The sequence below is a fragment of the Chanos chanos genome, chromosome 16 (genome assembly GCF_902362185.1).
Source record: "Chanos chanos chromosome 16, fChaCha1.1, whole genome shotgun sequence".
Lineage (NCBI taxonomy): Eukaryota > Metazoa > Chordata > Actinopteri > Gonorynchiformes > Chanidae > Chanos > Chanos chanos.
This window is the reverse complement of record NC_044510.1, coordinates 15,549,114-15,572,318: the sequence shown is the minus strand read 5'-3', so window position 1 is coordinate 15,572,318 and position 23,205 is coordinate 15,549,114. Positions and strand designations below refer to the sequence as shown.

The window sequence follows — 23,205 nt, the reverse complement described above, 5'->3', positions numbered from 1 at the left end:
CGCGAATTAAAAAAATCCCCCAAACAGGAGGTGTTACCTACAGTGACAGGTACCGAAAGAAGCACGAAAAATACACGGAACCCAATAGTGGGCGAGTTTTTTGAAGGATACTAATTTGTTTCCCCTCCTCAGTAAACATCTGTTTCCCATTTTGGAGAAGAAGGGGAATTTGGTGAGTGAAGCTGTGCTAGACCGTTGATGCTAGAGGCTTTAGCATTTACCTCAGGAGACCAGTAATTTCCCCCAAATTGCCACCTGTATTTAGCATGAAGCTAACGAAATAAAAACTAACTTTTTAAATTAAACCTTAGGATAGGCTTATTTGTTAGCTAACAGGTGTTGGCAATGTCTAAGCATGTACCTTACCTTTTATGTTGTCCTCACATCACTTATTTTGTAAATTTAATTCAGAGGGGTTAGGGTTAGCATCGTTAAATTTCGTACGGTTTGTAGACGCTGTCGCTTGTCTCAACCGATGTAAAACGATCGTGTACTATGTATGCTACGTGTTTTTCGGTATTGTATTAATGGTTAATATTGAGTGGTAATTGAATTTTATGTCTTGACTCCTATTGCTGTAAGAGAAGCCTGACAACACACTGCTTTAGGTTGTTGTCAGATCTCTTCTTATGTGAAGACATCCGTGGACCGAAACGAATCACTGGGATTTCGTAAAATATTTATTCAAAATTAGTACAATATTTATTAATCGGTTGCTGTTAAACTGTTTGTGCTGGTAGAATGGTATGTGTGCGTATTTTGGGATGTGTAAGAAATTCTTTAGAATTCAGAGGGTGCACACAGGAAGAAAAATAGTTTCTTTGGTATGGCTTTTTATTTATTTGCTCTAATTTCTTTGTAAATAGGTTTACCAATCATTTATTTTTTCACTGCATATTTTGGGTTATTTTTAAAATCCTCCAGTGGTTGGGTGTGTTACTGCTCCGGTAGTCAAGCCTGACTGGTCCAGCACAGTACAATCAGGAAGAGCACTTCAAAAAATAGGCATCCTTGTGTCGCCATAGGTACCACACGTGTTCACGCCAATTTGACAGACATAGGTCAACCAGCGAGGATGTGGGCCACACCAATAATATGTGAAGCTACGGGAATATGGCCAGCTAATTTTGAAAGTAAGACAGTCGACAGTGTCAAACCTTGTTTAGGTAAGTGTGTGATCAATCTGAGTGACTGGTCCGCGTCCCAATACTCTCACATGACTCCTTCACCTCGTGTCCTTTTCAACAAAAGTCACTACAATTGTAACAGGACTGAGTGTGTCGAAGCACCAAACAAACATCACACAAATGTCTAACGGGAGTCTTCCTCAAAACTGACATTTATCCTGTTCATTAAGAGAGCGAGGTCACAAGGAAAGGGTACACTGAAGAGAACTGGGACAGGGCCCCAGTCATTCATTATAGTTCATAGACTTATTAGACTCAGTTCTGTTAATCTAATGAGTTACTCTTGTTCTGTATAGCAGACTGTTTCCGTGAGGTTATCACACATTCTTACCGTTTTCACCAACAAATCAATATGCACGTGAATCGCTTGACACGTATTCTAGCTTTGACCAGCTGCGTGATGGTCTGATGTATGGAGAAAATTAGATCAGACTGTCTCAGAGCACAAATATGTTTAATATTTAATATTTAACCACACACATAAGAGAACAGAGAGTAGTGAGTTACATACAGAGCAGCTGGGCAGGGACATCCGTTTCCGTGACAACTGTCAATCAAACAGGCAACCATTTAAAGGTCTCAGATCACTTGTCACCCTTCATTGTGGCAAAGCCCATCAGCTGATAATAACCAGTCAGCTCACAGCTCCCTCAAAATGAAACATAACCTGATTGGTTATGTTTGCTGATGTCAGATCTTTCAGTGTTTGTCTTTGCTCTATCTGTCTGTTTCCATTACATCTCCGTCTTTCTGTTTTTCTGTCTGAACGTGGCTACATTCTCAGCTCCCAACAGATACACTGCCAGTACACACGACTAACACACAAACCATCCATTTTTTTTGAGCCTCATTTAGAAAGGCTTGCTGGTCAACTTTCCATTTCTCTGTCTCACTCTCACCTTCTCACTATGCACATACTTAACCTCCTCATTGACTTTCCTCCATCTCTCTGTCTCTGTTTCATCACTCCATGAACAACAAATTAGCTGCCTAATATCCAAATCGCTGTCCAATGAGCTGCCTGTCTCCATGGTAACTCCATGAGCTGTGAGCTGATCTTGGATTTGATTTGGGGACCTCATAGCATGAATGGATAAAGATGCCACAGTAAAGGGGGGTGGGAGTGGGGGGGAACGGGGGGACAGGGGCTTCTTATTGAGATACTTTTTTTGGGGATGGTTGTCCTGGGGAGGGGCAGATGGGTATTTGATAATACTCAGAATTTATATCTACAGTTAATTGAAATTCTTTGTCATTCATGTTTAAGGTACGGGAGGGTGAAAGGAAGGGAGGGGATTGCACAGTTCTGAGTGTAAGAGGAGCAGGTAGAGAGAGAATGATAAGGGAACAGATGGGTGAGGGTAGGGATGGTTACATGGCGTTAAAGGGGTAGTTACAGTTTGGCAAAGGTAAATACAGGGCCAGGGGCAGAAAAGGGTCCTTACAAAGTTACACGGGACGTTTCCGAGCTTAGGTACAGAATTTGGGGTTTAGTTACAGTATTCAGGGGTTCGTACAGGGTGCTGGAAGGGGGTAGTTACAAGGTGGTTTTTTTTGGAGGGTGGGGTGAGGGCGCGGCAGGCTGATGGTGCGTCACTCTGGGACATAAGACACCTGCCATACAATGATATGACTCCTCTCTGCTTTAGACAGAGCTGGCTTCATCTGAGGGGCACCTTCCTCACCCTCCTCTGCCTCATCATCCTCTCCATCACCTGAAAGAAAGAGAGAGAGAGAGAGATGAACTCAAATGTTACATGTGTTTGTATGTGAGAGAGATAAAGAAGAGGAGGGAGAGAGAGAGAGTGTGTGTGTGTGCATGTGCATGTGTGTGTTTGATCTTTACCGATACGGAAGTCGATGTAACCCTCCCCTCCACTCAGTACCAGCACATTTTGAACGCTCTGTGCTTCTGTCTCCGCCGGAGCTGAGGACCCCTGAGACTCTGACGGGCTGTCCAACACACTGCCGTTCAGGGTGGCCAGCACGTTGCCTGACAAGACACAGGAAGATGATGTTTTTCATTGAATAAAACAAAATACCTACCAAAGGCTAACAGTGAAAGTGGAGCTGATGGAGAAATAGCCAGTTACCTGGCACTGACACAAAAAACTTGACAGCGTCTCGGTGGCCGTGGAAACAGAGTTGGGCTTGGGCCATAGAGCAGTATGGTATAAAGCTTCCATTGTTCTTCTCCGAGCTATCATCAGCGTATACGTGGATTATGCCTCCCGACGATGTAGGAGACACCTTATTCGCTGGAAATAGATGACAGCATCTAGTTAGCAACATCATGAGAACCAGCAACCAATCAGGGTAGTCCAGGAGACCAGATAAAACCAATGAATTCAGACCAACTATGCCAACTAGCCAATCACTGCTTTGACGACCAGCATTGGTCAGTTGCTGCACTCAAAACAATAGTATAGAATCATGGAGAACAGTTTGAAAATTCTGTGAAAATAAACTGTTTCTCAAGCCCAGTGAACACACAGCATGCAATACAACTTTCAAATTACCATCGCTAAAGTTCACATTACACTACTGTAACCAGGAATCCATACCAAGCACAAATACTTAAGCACATTACATTTAAAAAGTATATGAGTGCATTTTCAACTGGATTTTTACATTACTTTTATAGTTTGTTTTTTGAGTTCTTGTGTTTTACTTAAATTTAGTTTTGAAATTTTGAAAATGCTATGCTTTTTACTCTACAACACATTGTGTTTGAGAAATATTTGCATATATTTTAGATTACAGTATGACTGCTGTAAGAATTTGCTTATGTTTTTGCATAGCAAGCGCTAGCACTCAAGTATTTGTAAATAGTCTGTTACACACTCGCAACACGTAAAGATAATCACACTATTAAATCACTAACATGCAGAGAAGATCCTCCTCTACCTAACTCAAGTTTAATTCACCTACAACATGAAAGAACACAACCAAAGCAACAAAAACAAAAGCACCGTCAAAAAAGGAAAAAAAAAAAAAAAGGCCAGTGGACTGAAAACTGAGCAGGAAGGAGTAGGAAGTGACATCATCCTCCGAGAGGGACAGAGGGAAATGGCTGAAACTTACCCCTCAGTCCAAGAAGCTGTCCCCGATGAAGGACAACAGCTACGGGAGCAAGTTTAAGGGAGGAGAGGAAAGAGGAGAAGAGAGCGACAATCATGAGACAAAAGCCAGAAGCATGACAGAGTAGAGGAAGAACAAAGCACAGAGGAAGGATATAAGGCCATAAGGAGAGACAAAGGTGACAGGAGAGGGGGACAGATAACCCTTAGATGAGTAGGAAGAGCAGAGATACAGTGTGTGTGTATGTGTGTACTGTGTACGTTGATTCAATTTTTGTCAATTTGTCCTGTCTCCACAGCAGATTTATTAGCAATACATGAATCACACAGGCTGGTGTGAATAATATGAACGCTTAATTTAAACATAAAAATAAAGCAACATTTGCCATTGCAGGCGCACTAGAAAAGGGTGGCGTTGCAGGTTGCAGGTAACTGTACAGGCCTTAAGTAACTCTTGAGATTAACTCTCTGCAACTGCAGGACATTTTGCACTAGGAGACCAGCTCTGGGAAAATTGTTGTCTGTGTGGGAATGACATGTATGTGTTCTACTCACTTTCTGTTAGTGGAATGGAGATGATGACGCCATTCCCTGTCCCCACCCACAGCCGATTTCCACCAATCAGCAAAGCTGTTATTCGGACAAAAGAGAATCCAAGCTTTCCAGTGCCTGTCAATCAAACCAGGAGAACCAGGCCGTCAGAGAGTGATGTTAAATCAGTGCCCAAACGGAACCTTATATGAGGCATTTAGAGCCATGGATATGACTTGATGCGGTTTGCTTCTACCATCAGTGGGCGTCCTATCTTTGACTGCTGGTTTATATGTGAAACTCTACACACATATAACCAGAGCAGAGCTGCCTTCAGTGATGCAAACTGCACAGACGTTTCTCACCACACAATGGCTTTCATGTCTCTTTTGTCTGTGCAGCAGACCTGAACTGAATAAGTATATGGAACCTTTGAATGACGGGGCCCTGTTCCAATACCCTTACACGACTCCTTTGCCTTGTGACCTCGTTCTCTTAATAAACAGGAAGACTCTGTGAGACACTCCTGTAATGATTGGTTGGTGCTGCGACATCATGAATCACGTAAGAGTAATGGGACAGGGTACAGTCATTCAGATACCTCACATCTTTGACTTACGACTGGTCCAAACAGAGAATGGGACTCATTTAGGAAGACAATGTAAGACAATGCGTAAGACAACACTTAGTCTGAACAACAAGGCCTGAGGGTTTAGTCTGAAGGATCTTCACTGTAAGGATCTGGCATGTCCCCATGTGACAGAATGGATGGGAAAATAAGAGAGAGAGAGAGGTGGTCTTTACCCAGCATCTTGCTAACATAAGGCTCTATGTCAACGTCCTGGAGGTGCTGGTGTGTGAGAGCGTGGTACAGACGCAGCGTGGAGTCCAGACGGATCGATACCCAGACGCCGTCGCCAATCCATGCCAACTGTCTGACCTGGCTCTCCCTTCGTGGGTGAGCATCAAACGATTTCTAGGAAGAAGGGAGAGATGGAGGATTAGGAGGAACAGGAGGGCGCAGGAGTGACGGAGATGTCGTCAGAGGGGAGAATGCCCTGTGATGTGATAGGTCAGTCTGGGTTAGGTGAGCTCACCAGAGTGCAGGAGTGATGGAAATGTCGTTAGAGGGGAGAATGCCCTGTGATGTGATAGGTCAGTCTGGGTTAGGTGAGCTCACCTCGATTTGCATGCTTTTGGGCTGGATGACGTGGACTTTGTTCTTGTAGCCACACCAGACTTTATCGTGGACCACCGCCATGCAGCGTATGGAGTGGTGCGGCCGACCCAGGTCCATCAGGTGATAGTTAGACAAGTCCCACTGCCCGTCTGCCCAGGAGCACAAACAAACGTCAGTCAAACACAGAGGACCAGGCTGTCAGAGAGCTAGGTTAAGTCTGTGTGCACACAGTGGCTTGGCATTGGTCATGAATTTAGGTTATTTAGTGAGATACAGCTTCGAGAGGTGGAGAATTCTCACAAACCTTCAGCTCTGTGGAAGATGGCAAGAGTACCGTCCGCTAACGCCACCAACACCCTTCCTTTAACGTGCCTGAAACACACACACACACACACACACACACACTTTATTTAACAAGTGTAGTGCATGCAGAAACAGTGATACTTCATCTTTCGCAGTGCTTTCACACACATGTGCATACCACAGCATGACTCTTTCACACTTACCCACACTGACCACCTACTCTTAATCTGTTAATATTCACTGCACTTCAACATTGCATGAAACACTGTTTCACCCTAGATACTGCTGCACATCACGCCTTCCTTTTCCGTCCTTTCCATTAAATCACTTAATTTACAAACACTTAATACTCGTTTGAGAAGCCCTCCCTCCGAAACACACACATACACACACACACACACACATGTTTCTGTGAGTATACTCACACTAGACTGAGCACAGAGTCTTTGAGTTTGATGGAGTGAAGACATTTCTTCCAGTTAACAACAGCAGAGTGCACATACAACCTGTGGACACAGAGAAGACCTTCTTTATTGAGTGTTTTTAATGTGTATGTTTCTGTGAAAGAGAGAAACACTCTGTGTGCGTGTGTGTGTGTGTGAAAGAGAGAAACACTCTGTGTGTGTGTGTGTGTGTCCATGGTACCCACCAGCCATTCTGTGCTCCGAGCCACATGGTGGGGGCAGCGCTGGTTCCTGCTCGGTCCTCTCCCCCCTCCTCTGGGTCTGGGGGGGCAGAGGTCACCTCCTCCTTTGGTGCACCTCCCTCACTAGGCCAGATTAATATAAACATATAACTAGACCCACAGTACACAAAATCACTACAGAGCACTATAACAGATTACACAACACTGTACTACCCTGTATCACACAGGACTAGACTCTGTCCTCTACTGTACTACATTACAGGTCTGTTTTACATGGTACTACACTACAGTAAACTATACTGCACTGTACTACGCAGTCCTGTATTGTATTACACTGTACTGCAATGTACCGCACTGTACCATATGGCACTATCTCTCATCATACTACACAGTGCTAAAGCACACTGCACTGTCTTCCATCAAACTGCATTGTACTACTACTACACTGTTACACAATCTCCCACCTACTGCACTGTCCTCTGTCATACTGTATCGCTCTATTCTACCCACACGACACTGCACTATGTACACATCACAAGAGCTATGACCACAGTCTTATCCAGTGTGTGTATATGTGTATTACACATAGAGTATAATGCACATTACTACACTGTAAAACACTGTTCCATGTATGTCTCTATCTTAATATTGCAGTATCCACAATGACCTCTCACCTATTCTAACCAACCACTCACAGCGAGGACCACTGTACCTGCCCGTGATGACTCAGATGAAAGATGATTGGTCAAGTCAGAATTTGATCAATGAAACTGAATGTGAATGAACCAGTGTCAGACAGAGATGTGAGGAAAACATATACACAGGAGTATATCTGAGGCTATATCAGATGACCAGAGGACCCACTTAAGTCAGCTTTAACCCCCACTGAATCCATGATGATGGTGTTCTCCCAATATCCATGTATGTATAAGCATGTGCAAGGTACCTGCTTGTGTTGTCAGTAAAAACGTGTTCTGTGAAGGGTCCTGGAGGGGCGGAGCTTTGTCCCTCCTCAGTAGGCCCCGCCTCCTCGGACACCTCAGTGGCTTCTGTTGCCTCTTCGGCGGACTGAGAGACAGCCAGTCTGTGACTGCTGAGCACTGGAGCTGTTGGGGCTACAATACACGCACACACACACACACACACACACGCAAATACACACACACACACACATACGCAAATACACACACACATAAGCAAATACACACATGGACACACACACACACACACATACACACACACACACATACACACACACACATACGCAAATACACACACACACACACACACACATACACAAACACACACACACACACACACACACACACACGCAAATACACACACACATACACAAATACACACACACACACATACGCAAATACACACACACACACACATACACAAATACACACACACACACACATACGCAAATACACACACACGCAAATACACACACACACATACGCAAATACACAGAGCATTATACACTCAGTGCATGTGGACTGACATCTTTTTGGTGATGTATGAATGTACTGAATGAACCTAAATAAATAGCTTAACTGGAAGTACAGGCACTGTACACACACAGACATACACACAATACACACACACACACTCCAACACATGCAAATCCTGCCTAACTCACCTTGTCCTTTGTCCAGCACAGGGGTGTCTGTGCGCGAGGAGCAGTTGCTGCGTACCACGCTGCAGTTGGTGGCACAGCCCACTAAAGTGATGCCTGCCAACATCCCCTCCACGCCGCCAGTGTCCTCCGAACTGCCACCCTCCCCCTGCTGTTCCAGGAAGATCTCACCCGCAGGGTAGTCACTCTCACTGGCTGCTACCTCCCCCCAACCCACAAACACAAACACACACAAAAACAAACACTCTCACAAGGTCAGTTCTCAGAACTTACTTAGTGCTTGACCTAAAATTAGAGCCAGAATGAGAACTTAATTGAAACTGGATCTGGCATAAATCAGAGTTAGCATCAATAGCCTTTAGCTATGCTCCACTATGTCCTAAACATGGGTACACAGATCCTTAAATCCAGTATTGGAGGTCCAGAATTCTGCTGGCTTTTGGCTATATTCTCATAATGAGTGGTTCAGTTTTACTTGGGAAGCAGACATGTGCACTCTTCAGCCAATCAGAAACCAGCTGCACTATATGGCTGATAAGAAAAGCAGTGGGACCCTGGACCCCAGGAAACAGACTGAAGGAGCTCTAGTTTTGACTACACAAGGCCAAGTATGTTTTTATGAAAGCAAGGATGCCCCATAAAACATGTGTATGAAAAAAGAGTCAGAATGCCTGGAGAGTCTGTTAAGGGGTGTACAGACATAACCATGGGGTGTTGAGTGGCAAATGTATGTATTTACAGTGTGTTAAGGGGTATACAGACATAATCATGGGGTGTTGAGTGGCATATGTATGTGTTTACAGTGTGTTAAGGGGTGTACAGACATAATCATGGGGTGTTGAGTGGCATATGTATGTATTTACAGTGTGTTAAGGGGTATACAGACATAATCACGATGTGTTAAGTGGCATATGTATGTGTTTACAGTGTGTTAAGGGGTGTACAGACATAATCATGGGGTGTTGAGTGGCATATGTATGTATTTACAGTGTGTTAAGGGGTATACAGACATAATCACGATGTGTTAAGTGGCATATGTATGTGTTTACAGTGTGTTAAGGGGTGTACAGACATAACCATGGGGTGTTGAGTGGCATATGTATGTGTTTACAGTGTGTTAAGGGGTGTACAGACATAATCATGGGGTGTTGAGCAGTATATGTATGTCTTTACAGGGTGTTCTGGGGTACGTGTACATGTTTACGGGGTGTTGAGCAGTATATGTGTGTGGTGTGTTTATGGGACGTTAGGGGAAACACATGTTTACATACCTGGGACGCTGGAGATGCAGAGCACGTGAGCATTACACACGTTAAACTGGTCAACCAGGGAGCCAGGCTGGTTGGCATCGATAATCACCACCTTACTGCCGGCGTGAGTACTGGTCAGGATCCACACCCGGCTGCTCATCGAGTCTGACTCATGCAGCTCCTTAGGCTTAGAGAGAGGGAGAGAGAGAGAGAGAGCGAGAGAGAGAGAGAGGGGGAGGGAGAGGGATTGTGTATGCACATATGTACATACATATTTGTGTATGTATGTGTGTGTACATTATGGGAGTGAGAGAGAGAAGGAGAAAGATCATGTAATACACATATACATACATATTTGTGTATGTATGCGTGTGTATGTTATGAGAGAGAGAGAGAAAAGTGTTTCCTTGTTTTGTTTTTATTGTGTGTTGCTGTTGTGTACCTTCTTCTTCTCTGGTGAGCTGTGCTCACTCTTGTTCTCTCCTGCCTCCTCCTCTGCTGTCAGGGGATCAGAACCACTTGGCGGTGGCTTCATACTCGCTCCATCCTGATTGGTTGTTCTCCAGCCGGTTAGGTCGACCCCTGCTGCACACCACAGCTACACAAACCAGAAGGCGTGTGTGAAAGCCTGCTTGTGTATGTGTGTGCCTGTGTGTGTGTGTGTACACAGATTTTTCAATTACCTTCCTGTTGGGGTCTTTCTCCACTAGGGGGCGACAGTAGACAGGCACAGGGACGTTCTTCACACGATTATCCTCCTTCTCATTGGCCTGTCAGATGGAAAAGGGGGCAGGTACAATCAAAAATTATCCAATTAACAAACACCACTCCAAAACCTAAACACTGGAGACCAATCTCCGAGTCCCTTTTCAGGCCTTGTTCTGTTGGCAGCCCTGTGGGCAGATTTGGACAGACACGCGTGTTAAAAGGGGGGTGGGGGGGTAGGAATGGCCAAAGGAAGAAGGGGTTTCAAAAAGCAGGTTAAAAAGGCAAAGGGAGTTAAGGGGGTGAAAGATTCACACATGCGCAATGCCAAGGAGTTAATCTACACAGGGGTGGACAGCCTGGCTTCTGAGTGACAGAGAGAACAGCCAGTGATGATCCTGCCTGTGTGACTGGGGGCGGGTCAGGGGTCACGACTGTCCAAACATATTAGGAATAACTGGTCTTCTTTCGCAGCATAAAGAGGAGAAATATTTCTCTATATGCCTGTGTATTTGGGACTGGGCACTGAGACTGATTGGGTATTTCTCTGATTACAGTCTCTGTAACTGTCTTATTAAAACATATTTACTTTGGGGGGAGGGGGTGAGTTGAAGGTCAAGAGGTTTCTGTGCTGCTCCTCAACCAAGAAACAGAAAATAGTCACACTAAGCTCTTTGTCTCCAGTCAGTCTCCAATACTGGAGACTTTGAATCAATTATTTAAATAAGAAACAGCTGTTCTCTATTTCCATAGCCAAAAACATAATGCCTTACTGAAACCAAGGATTCTTTATGTTTACGTTTATGTCTCCGTGTATCCTCCCTGACATGCAGTAACCAGCCTACGGAAATGTCTGAGACGTGGCTATGTGTGGGCCCTTAGTTACGAGCGAAACTATTTGGGGAGACATTTTATTTAAGGTCAGTTTAGTTATGCACTGTGAAAACATTCTGTGGTTAGAAATTTGAATTGTAATCAGTTTTGGTTAGGGGTCTCTGTTATGACTGGCAGCCTGTAGGTTAGAGGCGAGGGTTTTTGGGGGGGTGGGGGCGGGGCAAGGGGGGGGTGAGAGGAGCATGCTGATCCTCTCGGCTGGTCAAACTTGCCTGCGTCCTCTTCAACGCCGGATCCTGAGGGCCGTCTGTCTGGAGTCCCGTCTGTGGGAGATGACAGTTAGAGCCACGGCGACAGGCCGTCACCACGGCAACCCTGACACACACCACGGCAACCCACCCTGACAAACTCACACAAACGTGCTAAAGCCTGCTCCGCTAACGTCACCATAACGACGGATCGAAGGCTGTTCCAAGCAGCGCTGTCACATGAAACCTCTGTGACTGACGTTACATTGCCATGGCAATTCCATGATCGTGGTCACTGATGGTAGAGCAACGTCAACAGTGACCACTGCAGTTGCCGAGCAACATGTAACCTTTATAAATGGTCCTCTTTCGAAAACAGTCAAATACCACACAGCTCAATATTAGCTTTTTACAGTGCCTGGAGGACCTGAGGCAAAAAGGGTGAAAATTAGTTGCAGAGGAATGTAGCTTTATTAAGTCTCTACCACCTGCTTGTGCCTTGCGCCCGAGGCTACAGAACAGGAAAAGAACCCAGTTTTACGAAAGGGAACTTCGACACAGTTACTCTGACTCGCCTCCGGAACGTGAAAAACAGCAGTGGCTAAATCTTCCTCCATCTCCGTCAGCAGCCAATCACAGTCTCCAAAATCTTTAAAGCCACTCCTCTTTCGCAAGGTAAAACTACAATCAATGACTGACAAGCCAAGCTCTTACTAGACCACACTACCCAAAATGTGTTGTCAACCATTGTACCTCACATACACTCAGAGATGGCCCAAAAACAGGAGGGTGGAGGTAGTGACAGGGTGGGCAGCCATTTTCGGAAGGCGTAATGAAACAGCTAAGCGGGTCCCTACTTGCAGAGCAGCGTTGAGAGGGGAAAAGTAAAGGCCACTGGTGGGGCAGTGGGCGGGGCTAGTTGTGGGTGTGGCCAGATGAAGCGGTACCTGTTTGTGTCGGGGCGGGACACTCCAGCCGCAGGCCTGCATGAGGCCGTCGTCCCGGCGCATGTGCTCACGGACCTGTCGGTACTGCTCCCGACGCTGCTCCCTGCGGGCGCTCAGCGCCGAGTCGCTGAGGAGAGACGCAACACCGTTACTGGGGAGTCTACGGACGGAGAGAGAGAAGGGGGGAGGCATCAGCAAAAAAGAGCGTGAGAGAGAGCAGCCAGCCGCGGCCCGAAAAGCAACAAAAAGCACATTAAGTAACAGAGAGAGAGAGAGAGACAGAGAGAGAGAGAGAGAGAGAGAGACGGGCATGTAGCTAACACAGACGCACGTTCGGTAAATGTAGGTGCACACAGTTAAAGAGCAGACACAGTCAGTGCAGCACACACACACACATACACACGGTCATTGTAGAAATGTGTACATGACGCAGGTACTTGCACACACGCACACGCACACACACTGTAAATACAGAGCAAAAAGAAGCTGCCAAACCACCTTAGCAGTTAGCGCATGCATGCTGAGACGAACGGTAAGTGTCATTCATTTCATCTCATCTCTGGAATAATCTTTTTTTTTACTACGATAACCATTTTGGGGGTTCATGTGTCTGTGTGTGTGGGATGGGTGTGTGTGTGTGTGATTATGTGGGACGGGTGTGTGTGTGTGATTATGTGGGAGCAGGCAGCTGAAAAGTGCTCTGTGAGTTCAGCTAGCAAAGCATAGCAGTGAGGCTAAGCTAGACCAGATGGGGAGAAGCAAACAGCTGTAACCATGACAACTACCCCAGAATGGGGACAATGTCTTTGAGACCTTGACTACCCTCTTTGTAACTGTGACTACAACTGCACCTGTGTCTCCTGCAACCATGACTTTTGACTTGTTACCATGACTACTGCCCATTAACCGCATCGACAGCACCTGTAACTTTGATACTGTTTCTAATTCCTATAACTGAACAATTACATTAAGGTAAAAGAGATACAGAGAAAGGGAAAAAGAAAGAAGGAGGCAGAAAGAGAAAGAAACAAGGGAGGAATAAGAGGATAAGAGAGAATGTAGAAAAGAGACGAAATGAAGAAAGAGAGTAAAAGAGAAATGAAGAAAAATGAGAAAGAGAGAGCAAGTGAATGAGAGAGATAAAGAGGAAAAGTTATATGGATGTACTCTTATGGACAACAGTTTGATTCGCGTGTACAGGCACCTAAATGACTGAACAAGTCCACTGGCATGCACAGAAACTCAAATACAGTCAGTTAAGTGTGTATAGCTGTATGTGAGAGATTCTGCATCCATCCATTTGTGTGTGTGTGTGTGTTTATGCATGTATCACTGTGTTTATGAATGAGTGTGCACTTTTCTGTGCTCTCACTCGTCGGGGAAGAACTCCAGGGTCCGGTTTGAGGTGGAGATCTGACACATGGTATGCGAGCGTTTCTGGTTGAAACCGGCTGGTGACGGGCTCTTGTAGTGGATGTTAACGCTGGTATAGGGACGTTTCACTGGAGGAGGGCTTGTTGATGAACTGAACAAACGTGCAAAGCTGGAAGAGAGAGGGAAAAAAGAGCAAAGGAGAGAAAGTTTTCTATATGAATCAAATCACCAGAGGAGACAAACACAGCTAACAGAAACACACTTATAAACGAACAAATCCACACAAACACTCGTAATGTACCGAAAAACACTCTCAAACACACCAACGCATACAAATGCTAACACCTTACAGACAAGCACACACACACACACACACACTCTCCAACAGGTGAGGAAAGGCACTCAATTTCAAAAACACGCTCACAGACAAACACACTCACAGACAGACATACTCAAAACTCACAGACTCACTCACAAACACACCAGTACACAACACTCACAATTGCCAGATCGTGGACTTCTTTTTCTCCTGGATCTGAGGATTCTCTCTCGATGCCCTGAGAGAGAAAGAGAGAGAGAGAGAGAAAGGGGTGTTGAAAAAAAGAAAGGGACCAGAATGGGATGATGAACGGATTATGTGTGTGATAGGGAGGTGTATGTGGGTAGGTTTAAGTGTGCGTGTGCGGGTTTGAAGTGTGTGAATATGTGTGCCTGTCTTTGTGTTCTTCAACCTGATCATCTCTGTCCAGCGCACAGCCTCTTGCAGCTCCATCAGCCTCTCTTTGTACTGGTTCCTCTCCATAAGGACACGGGCCATCTCCACCCGCGTGAACCTCCTCCTCTGAGTCATGGCCACGTCGTCCTGCAGCGGGGACGAATACTGCAGACCAGCCCGTGCACAGTTGCCACAAACAAAGCCCGGGAGAAGAACACAGCAAAAGGAACACAGACCAGAGGAGCACGAGAGACAGAAAGCAAAACAAACCAGAGGGGACAGGACAACAAAGAGCAAAACAAACCAGAGGGGACAGGACAACATAGAGCAAAACAAACCAGAGGGGACAGGACAACATAGAGCAAAACAAACCAGAGGGGCAGGGCAAGTTAGTACTTTAGTGCTGGAGCCAAGCTGACAGTTAGAGTACAGACAGTGTAGTCACAAAGATGATACTAAGAATATGCTTAAGCTAATGGGAATTAAATGATCAAATTAAATGAGTGACAAGTGTAATTAAGGGAACTGGGCTAGAACACAAGGGCCAAAGAGCATTTGGAATATCTGGAGACGTCTAGTAATATTAGGGTCCAATCCAGAGCCAGAATCTCCAAACACTTTCTCTCAAGGCCAGGTCCCCAGATCTAGGAACAGTTCCCCTTTAGCCCACCTAATTCTACCTAGTACAATTATGAAATACATTAACTGACCCCAGATCAGCACACCTATTCTGACAAGTCTGATAGATACGACCTTGGATGTATGGTAATAGTCATAACCTGCTGCTGTTTGCCGATTGGCTAAAGGATGTTTCTGTCATGATGTGTGAACCTATGCAGTCATCTCTAAGAGAAAGAGGCTGGAGTTGTGAGTGGGAGATGTTTTTGGATTGGCGTGTGTGTCTTTTTCTGGTGACGTGTGTTAGTCAAAAAGAGAAGGTGAACACTCACGTCCTCCCCACCGTCGTCTTTCGAGTCTTGAGATGCCCCCAACGCTTCAGCTCTGAGCCTACAGATTCACACACACACAGACGAGACAACTCAATAGAACTCACCTCATTTTAAAACGCTCCATACCCTTTCACACACTCAATCCGTTTCCCCCTTCTTTATGATTTGGGCTCTCACTTTTTTGACTGCATTTTGAAAACACAACCTCTATTATCTGCTGATTTGAGTGTAACACATTTTTTCACAGTGGTCACAGTCAATGCAGAAAACTGTCGTTTTCATATAAAGCTGACAGTGTGTTGCCATGTCTGAAAATAGTTTACAGTCTTAAGAGGTTGCACATGATAAATGTGAAACTTTATCCATCGAGAAACCAAGCTCCTGCTAACGTCCAGTAAATAACACAGCTCTCTGTGTGCCGTGTTAAAAGCAAGTCAGGTCAAATGTGTTTTACACAGGCCCCTCCCCTCTCTTTTGGACACGCCCCTCACCTCTTAAGCTCCTCCTCCAGCTCTTTGACTCTGCTGTCCACTTTGCTCTTGGACTGTTTCACAGCCTCCAGCTCCTCTCTGAGCACTTCCTGTTCTCCGGACAGCTCGTCCACTTTGGCGATGAGGTCGTTCTTCACGATGTTTAGAGCGTTCCTGCAGGGCACAGATTACAGACAGTAAACACTTGCACACATAAACACTCAAAAACTCACCCTCCTCCCTGCACACACACCCCCCCCCCAACACCATAAACCTAATACCTAGCAGCAACATCTGCCCGGCACCCTCTCGGAAGTGAGAAATGACTCAGAATGTGTTTTATAAGATGTAAATATGGTAAATAGCCCGGGAGACCCTGCCTGCTGTAGCTTGTCGTGTTTGTTAATATTTTCTGCGTGTTGGGATTCTTGTTGATGTTGAGATTGTATGTTTGACTGCTGACAAAGACGCCAGTGACTCAAGGCAAAGTCCCATAACAGCAGATAAACAGTAAGTGTAACCATAAACTCAGTCAGTATACTCTCTCTCCCTCACATACACATACACAGTATCTGTCTCTCTCTCTTTCTGTTTCTTACTTGGTCTCCAGTAGCTGTTTATTTTCTGTCAGCAGATTCTCCACTTCTTTCCCCATTCCTGAGACGCACACAGAGTTTGCATTAATACACAAGCACAGCGTGTGATTTTCGTTCTTTCTTACTCATCAAAACCTATGAATACTACGCGAATGGACAGTCTATGAGACTCAAGTCTCAAATGGGTCACTGCGACAAGAACACAATCATAAAATGAACTAAAACAAACACTTGTTCTGTTCACATCAATAACAAGTACACTTCAACAAACAACAACAACAAAAAAATCATTTGAACAAAATGAGAAATAGCTTAAAGCCAGCCATTCAGAGCACAGAACAGCCCCTGGCGAAGGGAGGAAGTGACATCACAGCACAACCACAGGAGGAAATGGCATCACAAGGAGGGGTCAGTATGGGGAGTTACAGACAGACACAACGTGAAGGATACAGAAGGCCGGGGCCTTACCAAAGAAATCATCCCGCACTAAGAGAAAGAAAGAAAGAAACAAAGGGAAAGAGAGAGAAATAAGTTGAAGGACAGGTAAATTATATGAGAGAAGAAGAAGAGAAGGAGTGAGAGTAGAAAATGATGATAAAGTGAGGGAACGTGACAGAAGAAGAAGGAGAGAGAGAGAGAGAGAGAGAGAGAGTAAAGTAATAAGTACCTGTTAGACACTAAAGCTTTGGTAGAAAGAGACAACTGTCTAACACACTCTCCCTTACACACACACACATTCACACCAAGCAGAGGGAATGCACTGCTACAGCCAATGCACAGATTAGGCATTAAGACTAAGACTACGCCTATGCCAAGACTAAACCTAGAGGTAGTCATGTCCAGGCCAATTACACTGATACTCGTCTACCACTATACAGCTCTCTACATCTGGGGGTTACCATAGCAACACTCGGGTCGGTTACACAAGGTTTTGATTGGTGAGTTCTCTGGATGTTTTGATCTGACTTTAAGTAAACTCTGCTGAATCAAACTCGGATCAGAAGTTGGTTTTGTGCGACATAGTGTGGGATTAAATAAACATAACGATGTAAAAACAATATGAAAAAAGAAAAATACCAACCAATCAATCAATGAGCAGATACACACCTGAGAATTCCCCTAGGGGCAGGGCCACGAGAAGCACACACAGGAAGGAAGCACAGAGAGGGGTCAAGGGTCAGTGATTGAGACGCCCAATCAAATCAAAGCTCCACCTTCACACTAAGATAAACAAATCAATAGAAGCTCCACCTTCATAGTGAAAGAAAAGTGATCAAAACAAAGCCCCTGGTTGCATGAATAAGTAATTAAATCAATTCTGTAAAAGACAAAAAACTTCCTTCACCGCATTGTACACTTAAAATAAACAGGATTAATCTTCTGTCTCTCATTCTTTTGCCATAAGCAGAAAATTACAGCTATTGAACAACCTTGTTTTGTTTTTTTCCCAGAAGGTTTTGCAGTGAAGGATTGACGTGCATTTGTACCAGTGAGCGTTTGGTCATTCCGACAGATATCATGCAGGTCAAAGTTGAAAGGTCAGAGCCACAAAGCACACCTGCAGACTGCATATGCTTGAGCCATAGCGCTAAAAACCGTATAAATAATGACCGAAATAATAAAACCACAAACATGAATGCAGTTGTGATCTGAGGTCAATATCAGAGCTGCATTTATGTGGGTGAGCTGGTGGAAGGTGAGAACCAATTAAAAACAAACAAACAAACAAACAAACAAACAAACCCTGAGCAGGCTTACCGAGGAGCTCCGCCCCTGCATCCACGTCACCGATGATGTCCGATTTGGCATCTTTGATCTCGTGGTAGAGAGAGTCTGTGTTTATGCCAAATGCCTCGTTTACTATGCCCTGAGACGGACTACAGGGGACAAGGGGACAGAGAGAGTGAGAGAAAAAGAGAGAGAGAGTGTACCATTAAGTTCTGAAGTCTTAGAAAATGTGTAGCATGTAATCCTGAGTAGGATCTGATCAGTCTTAGTTTATTATGTTAACAGCCATTGCTAAACATTATCCATAGAGCGTGTGTGTGTTTGTGTGTGCGCACGTATGTGTGTGTGTGTGTGTGTGTGTGCATGCAAGTGCGTATGCGTGTGTGTGTGTGTTTGTGTGTGTGTCTGTGTGTGTGTATGAGTGCATATGCATGTGTGTGTGTGTATATGTGTGTGTGTGTGTACCTGTTTCCTCCTCCGTAAATGCGAGGGTCCATACACATATCCAGTTCTGGAGTTGAGTCAATGATCTCCTGAAACTCAGACCACTCATCACTGCTACCCATACCTTAAGACACACACACACACACACACACACACACACATCATTACATTTCTATGCAATAAACACTCATCACAAAGTACAGGATTTATACAGTCTTAATGACTAAGATATTACACTTTTGTATACACCACCTGGTAAACCAATATTCAACTTTATCACACTCCTCATTACCCATCCCTGCACACACACACACACACACACACACACACTTCTTCCTCTTCTCCCCCTCTGTCACTCACCTATGCTGACGTTCCTGGTTTCCTGGGAAACCTGCACCTCCATGTTCCTGCTGTTGCGTTTGCCATTCTTGCGGCCGCGGCCGCGGCCGCGGTACATGTCATACTCCCCTGACGGAGCCATCACCTCGTTGAGAGGGGTAACGGTCGCCGAGGGAACGGATGAGGTGGGTGTGTTCGATTTGCTCCCTGTGCTGCTGGGTGTGGCTGCGATGGAGTCAGACTCTGAACCATCCTCCTTAGGGGTGTGGCCAAACAGACACACACACACACACACACAGACATGTTAGTTTAACACATAGGTATCAGCACATCTGTAAACATAACTTCAAATCCAAACACACACATATTACGTTGTTTTGTTCATAATATCTCCAGGTTATTTTAAGACACAAAATTTCAAACTCTAAATGATTTGATGATACAAAAAAAAATTCCACAGCTAAAGAAAAGACTCAGGACGCGTTCACGCAGCAGAGTGGAGCCCTGAACGTGACTGGGCAGATGAGACTCAGCAGAAGGCATTACATACTGTGACTGTACAGAACACGGATACTCATTACACACATGCTCTATCTGTACGTTTTCATACATGTCATTCCTGTTCAGTCACAAGGTCTCATCAACCTGAACCTGTCCTCCATGCTGACGAGCCAAAGCAGGGACTCAAACTATTCATGTGTCAGGCAAGGCCATGTGACTGTTCTGAGTCATGTGACAGACAAGGTCACGTGAAGAAGAAGAAGCAGAGGAAGTTTGTCCTTGTTTCCTGTGACCTTTCACCTGGTCGTGACCTGCCGCATATTTCAGGAGCCAGGCTTTGTGTTATAAACATGAATTATTTAAAATTCATTATTGTTTTTTTTTTCCTGCCCTCATTTGGAATGTCCATAATCCCCTGCGTAACCTTGGTATTACCCACAATCCCCTGAATAACCTTGGTGAAGGTGAGTGGAGCTGGACTCACGCGTCCTCTCTCAGGTGTCAAACAAATCAGCCGTGTCGTTTTTCTGTCCCTCTACCCGGTGGACGGTATCGTAAAGAGACGTAACATGTTCTGATCGATCGCCTAGAACCGGGCTTGGCTCTCACTGCTGAGGGACAGTGAGCAGCCTGGATCAGGGAGAGGTAGACTGACTGCCACCCAGTGCCAGCAGGGCCAGCACACTGGGCATGAGAAGAGTGAACTGCTGACGGAGAAAGCTCCTCTACGTTGTTAGACACTGGCTGTGTCTGAAATGGCATACTAGTGTACTCCATACTGCATACTGGCCCAGTATACACTGTGTACTGAACACTACTCCCCACGCTAGTATACAGTATGGTACGCAATTATGAGAACTTTCCTGCAGTGTACTACATGTTTGCTATCGGTTGGGCTATCTGTTCTGTTAAAATTGAACAACAAACGACTACAACAAATATCTATCAAAAGTAGCCCGATAAGAAAGCGTATGAAGACTTATTACACCAAAATATGCAACTGATACATTTATATTCGGAACTGCAGCTGCAGTTGAAGTTGTAGCCGCTTCTGTCGCTGCCCGCCATGTTTTTAAAATTTTTTGACAGTTGAAAGTCACCGCGTTGCGTCATGGGATGTACCCGACGAAGTGAGCTCTGGTTGTATACTGCAAATTTTCGCCAGAGTAGTACATCATCCGGGTAACAGTCGTGTACTGCAAAATTTTTATTTTTCACGTACTGCATACTACTTACTACTTTTACATCAAGATCAGTATGCGAGTAGAATGTAGTATGCCATTTCAGACACAGCCACTGTCTTCTCCAGGTGTTTCACTGTTAGACACTGCCTGGACTGCTGAATTCTGGGATATGCTTTAAGTGAAGTATGTGCATTGGTATGACTGTGTGTTGCATAAACTGACATTTGGGAATGCGTCTCAACTTCTCGGTCAGTGACAGGAGGGAAACAGGAAGAACAACATGTATGTCTTGTCAGTAAACAAACAAGCAAACAAGTAAAAAAACAAAAATAAACTTTTGCTAAAGCGAAGAAATGACAAAAGAGCCTAAAAGCGCGGGGCAAACCCAGCACCTGTTTGCATGTTACTCATCACACTTAACGCCAGTTAATCCCATGCTGGTATCCACGTGACGATCTAATCTACAGTAAATCTAATCTAAGGTTAGGGTTGACAGAGTGAAAGATGAGTATGACAGAATGGAGATGCCATGACTCCTCCTCCAGCTCCCGCTCCGCCCCTGCCGCAGCGGCCCAGGGTTCGGTGGGCGTGTCTAATCTGTCACACCTGGTAGCCGGAGGCGTAGGCGGGCCGGCCGACGTCACTGGCATGCCAGGCGTCTGACGATGACATCCTAGCCCCCCCGGGACCCCCACGTACCATACCATCCCCCGTGGGGAAAAGACTCAGCGAAGGGGGTCGCTCGGATTTACTGCACAGAGACAGAGAGAGAGAGAGAGAGAGAGAGAGAGAGAGAGAGAGAGAGAGAGAGAGAGAGGGAGACAGAGAGAGACAGAGAGAGAGAGAGACAGAGACAGAGAGAGAGGGGGGGGGGGGGAGAGAAAGTGTGAGATGAAGAGTGAGAGAGATGGTAAGGGCAGAGAGATAGAGGTAGAGAGAGGAAGACAAGGATGAAGAGCAGAGGGGAGAAAGAGAGACTTTTAATAACAGGAGAACACTGCACTGGTGAGGTCAAACACTGAACTCAGGCACTAAGACAGAGCAGGGTGGAAAACAGCAAACAGATAGCGGAGGCAAAGCAGCAATAAAACCACACACACACACACACACACACACACACACAGCGAGAGAACAGACACACAGACAAGGACAGTCAGCCAGAGAATTCTCCTCCTCACACTCCTCAGGTGAGAGACTGGGGGCAGGATGTTAGGTCCAAATAAGGAGTTGTGCTATGCACTGAAAGACACTAAATAGGACTGGGAATGAAAGGGGCAAAGTGGGTGGGTGGGTTTAGATATTCAGTAAAAGTGGACTGGGAGTAAGAGGGGCAAAGCTGGGGGGGGGGGGGTTAAGCTGCCCAGTGAGGGGGCTGAGAACCAATAGAGCTTTGGAAGGGTTTTGCAAAGGTGACTGGACAGCCAATCAGGGAGGATTGTGGGAAAATTACCTTTTCCTGCAGGTATGGCGATGACTGCAGACACAGACAGAGCAGCGACACGCACAGAGAGCACAGAGAGCAATGAGAAAAAAGCCAGTTAGAAACAGCACAGACACACACACACACACACAGCATACACACAAACACACACACACACACACACAGCATACACACACACACACACATACACACAGCATACACACACAGCATACACACACACACTCACACACACACACACACACACACAGCATACTCACACACACACACACACTCACACACACACACACACACACACACACACAGCATACACACACAGCATACACACACACACACACACACACTCACACACACACACACACAGCATACTCACACACACACACACACTCACACACACACACACACAGCATACACACACACACAAACACACACACACACTTATACACACACACACAGCATACACACACACACACACACACAGACAGACACACAGACACACACACACAGCATACACACACACACATAAACACACACATACACAACACACGCACACAGCATACACACACACACACACAGCATATACACACACACATACACAACACACACACACACATCCACACGCACTTACACAACACACACACACATAAACACACATACACAACACACACACACAGCATACACACACACACACAGCATATACACACACACATACACAACACACACACACACATCCACACGCACTTACACAACACACACACACATACGACACAACTCCATGTCATACAAGACAGACAGAATAACCCTACTGCAATAATGTAATAATCTTGATAACACCAAAGTGAATGTGAACATGGATGGTCTGCACTCTGTGTGTGTGTGTGTGTGTGTGTGTTTATGCGTGCGTGCGTGTGTG

The 23,205-nt window shown here is 45.4% G+C and overlaps 1 protein-coding gene across 1 annotated transcript in view; it reads right to left on the bottom strand.

Moving 5' to 3' along the window:
* Nucleotides 1–2,780: 2,780 nt before the first annotated feature.
* mapk8ip3 (mitogen-activated protein kinase 8 interacting protein 3) overlaps nucleotides 2,781–23,205 on the bottom strand; it is a 28,238-nt gene continuing 7,813 nt past the window's right edge. Inside the window, exons 5-33 of the mRNA XM_030793303.1 lie at nucleotides 21,459–21,605; nucleotides 20,793–20,818; nucleotides 19,191–19,412; nucleotides 18,852–18,954; nucleotides 18,417–18,535; nucleotides 17,766–17,777; nucleotides 17,127–17,144; nucleotides 16,662–16,719; nucleotides 16,084–16,236; nucleotides 15,593–15,650; nucleotides 14,659–14,807; nucleotides 14,428–14,484; nucleotides 13,926–14,096; nucleotides 12,554–12,680; nucleotides 10,503–10,589; nucleotides 10,262–10,417; nucleotides 9,841–10,006; nucleotides 8,551–8,767; nucleotides 7,874–8,017; nucleotides 6,931–7,050; nucleotides 6,707–6,787; nucleotides 6,283–6,350; nucleotides 5,979–6,127; nucleotides 5,603–5,774; nucleotides 4,823–4,936; nucleotides 4,272–4,310; nucleotides 3,281–3,445; nucleotides 3,034–3,180; nucleotides 2,781–2,902 (exon numbers count right to left, since the gene is read on the bottom strand). Coding sequence (XP_030649163.1) covers nucleotides 2,781–2,902; nucleotides 3,034–3,180; nucleotides 3,281–3,445; nucleotides 4,272–4,310; nucleotides 4,823–4,936; nucleotides 5,603–5,774; nucleotides 5,979–6,127; nucleotides 6,283–6,350; nucleotides 6,707–6,787; nucleotides 6,931–7,050; nucleotides 7,874–8,017; nucleotides 8,551–8,767; nucleotides 9,841–10,006; nucleotides 10,262–10,417; nucleotides 10,503–10,589; nucleotides 12,554–12,680; nucleotides 13,926–14,096; nucleotides 14,428–14,484; nucleotides 14,659–14,807; nucleotides 15,593–15,650; nucleotides 16,084–16,236; nucleotides 16,662–16,719; nucleotides 17,127–17,144; nucleotides 17,766–17,777; nucleotides 18,417–18,535; nucleotides 18,852–18,954; nucleotides 19,191–19,412; nucleotides 20,793–20,818; nucleotides 21,459–21,605 — 3,367 coding nt within the window. The remainder of the gene's footprint in view (nucleotides 2,903–3,033; nucleotides 3,181–3,280; nucleotides 3,446–4,271; nucleotides 4,311–4,822; nucleotides 4,937–5,602; nucleotides 5,775–5,978; nucleotides 6,128–6,282; nucleotides 6,351–6,706; nucleotides 6,788–6,930; nucleotides 7,051–7,873; nucleotides 8,018–8,550; nucleotides 8,768–9,840; nucleotides 10,007–10,261; nucleotides 10,418–10,502; nucleotides 10,590–12,553; nucleotides 12,681–13,925; nucleotides 14,097–14,427; nucleotides 14,485–14,658; nucleotides 14,808–15,592; nucleotides 15,651–16,083; nucleotides 16,237–16,661; nucleotides 16,720–17,126; nucleotides 17,145–17,765; nucleotides 17,778–18,416; nucleotides 18,536–18,851; nucleotides 18,955–19,190; nucleotides 19,413–20,792; nucleotides 20,819–21,458; nucleotides 21,606–23,205) is intronic.